Source organism: Sphaeroforma arctica (genome assembly GCF_001186125.1).
Source record: "Sphaeroforma arctica JP610 unplaced genomic scaffold supercont1.4736, whole genome shotgun sequence".
NCBI lineage: Eukaryota > Ichthyosporea > Ichthyophonida > Sphaeroforma > Sphaeroforma arctica.
In genome coordinates, this window is record NW_014035822.1 from 1 (window position 1) to 2,298 (window position 2,298).

The following is a 2,298-nucleotide window of genomic DNA, read 5'->3' on the forward strand; positions in this document are numbered from 1 at the left end:
ATGTGTGTGTGTGTGTCAATATGTATATATATATAAATATATGTACATATATACATATACATAAATATGTATGTATTTAGTGTCTATTCGTCTAGCAAACGTACGAGTTAGTATCTTCGTACTGTCAATCTAATTCCTGTGTTTGCCTGACTCGTAGAAACGTGGGTTGGTCGCCGCCGCATTCGGTGACCAGGGCAGCGACACTGTACGAAAAGCTAGTAGTCGATTGACGCTCGAGGATTTGAGGTTCCTGTTTATGGGCACGCGCGATGAGTACTTCGACACCCATCTGGATGCACTCTAGCTTGACTGGAGATTGCTGCGTGTACTAAATAGTTTGACTGGAGATTGCTGCGTGTACTATATAGTTTGACTGGAGATTGCTACGTGTACTATACTTCCCATCATTCGCGTAAATGGATTCGTGGACTCGACATACAGCCTGTGTTTTTAGATGATCCGGCTCAATTTGTAGCGGACGCCGAAGACAAAATAAATAATTCTAGAAGTATTGGCCTGGTATTATATATGGGTGTCATATTGGTCACAGGGACCGCTGCAACGTGCCGAGTGCTGAAGTGTACCGTGGAGTCTGTACTAAGCAGTTAAAAAAGCACATGCATGGAATATTCGAAGCCAAACCCATCTCACAGACTTATTCGCTTTAGTTGTTGTAACTTTCATTTCGTAATATGACGCGAACTATAAAATGTATTGAGTAAACCAGGCAATTGTATCCGCTACATATCTCATTGTCGGATCGTGCAGCTTCGCTTAGTAGCGCACTTTAGAATGCCTTTGTAGAAAGCCAAAAAAATATCAGTGATATAATGTGATATGTTAGTATGTGTTGTGGCGCACAGCCATATGAGTACCTTCTGTTTTGTGCACGCGGAGCCATTGTTATATTCCTCGATTCCTTATCGCTTAGGCCATTCACTGAAATCGAGCAGGGTTGTTTCAGATAAGGCTGTCTCGCTGTCCACAACATTGAAATCAAAGTTAACGACGATCAAGAAGCCTCCATATACGACGACACTTTTTAACCACATTGAGCGACGCCATGAAGATATCTAACAATGACCACCTCTGATACGCACGTGCAAGTGGATATTGAGAAGGATAGCTTTCATTCATTGTTGCTTCCACCTCGAAATAATGATCGAAATTCACTATACACATGTCCCTTGCTTTCTCGACGTCAGGCACATGGACTGAGCTCAGTGTAATAATGATCTTCAGAAGTTCTTTGTTCACGCATTTCACTAAAGAGATTTCGATTAACCTCAGGACATCGAGTATCGTGGATTTCCCCTTGCCCTCCAGTCCGGTGAAGACAACAAAAGGTAGTGCATCGCCCATTAGTATCAAGCGAACAAGCGCCAAGATACCCTACTTTGTTGCCTTCAAGCTAAAGAAGACAAGATTCCAAGTGAAGTGACAATTTGGTTCGATTTTCTCATCTCATTATACCTACTATATTAGATGTTCGTCAGAGGCGGCCTGTGCATATCTTTAATTTTGCCCTTAATGTTAAATAATTTTTACGAACCTATTAATATTTACGCGCTATTGAAGCCGGGGTTAGCAGCTCCAGATGTAGAAAAGAACTGATTCAGATATGTGTACTATTGTTGTTACACGACGCCTATTCTCCACTAGCCCCTTCAAAATAAGGGCAGCGATAAGTACTTCGAAGTGATTCGATAGGTACTTCTAAGTGATTTTACTATATATTTTTATTGTCATTGCACTATGCCTACTTGCTTTTAAGCTCGTCAAAGGCGGCTTGCGCGCAACGTTTAAGGTCTTTATAACTCACCACCAGTATGGATTGTTCGTCTCGAGACATCAAACACACGCGCTCGCTCGACCCCGCATCCAGCTGCGGACAAGAAACGTAAAAAGAGAAACTGTTTGCAAAGAGCTCCGATTGAAGGTTGACAAGCGGGTACATCGCATCGAATTGTATTTTGGCATATAACAATTTGCTAGTGTGTAGTGAGTTATTAAGATGCGAAACAGTTTGAGGTCAAGTGACTAGTATGCTGTTGGGACCCCAATCATAACCGATTAACCCAATGTGCTGCAAGGGCGATGATAGTAAGCTACTCGGGTACAAGACAAACAACAACTTCAACAGCAGCATATACTTAACCCCCCTACTTGATACTTATGATGGGCATTATGGGGTACATGGACGAATGACTACAGCCTAAATGTCCTAATGTGGGTCTTGCTGATTAGCCGAGTACATGGTTGGGGACAGAATATAGAAAGTGGTTCGGATATATTATT

The 2,298-nt window shown here is 42.1% G+C and overlaps 2 protein-coding genes across 2 annotated transcripts; both read left to right on the plus strand.

Annotated features, from left to right (window-relative positions):
• Positions 1 to 157: 157 nt before the first annotated feature.
• On the plus strand, positions 158 to 304 carry SARC_14527 (hypothetical protein; the record flags this gene model as incomplete). The annotated part of the gene is made up of 1 exon (XM_014291338.1): positions 158 to 304. A coding segment is annotated over one exon (147 nt), but the record flags the coding sequence as incomplete, so codon positions are not given.
• Positions 305 to 1,180: 876 nt separating this feature from the next.
• SARC_14528 (hypothetical protein) lies at positions 1,181 to 1,441 on the plus strand (the record flags this gene model as incomplete). The annotated part of the gene is made up of 1 exon (XM_014291339.1): positions 1,181 to 1,441. The coding sequence occupies one exon, from the start codon at positions 1,181 to 1,183 to the stop codon at positions 1,439 to 1,441; it is 261 nt and encodes an 86-aa protein (XP_014146814.1).
• Between the last annotated feature and the right edge of the window lie 857 nt (positions 1,442 to 2,298).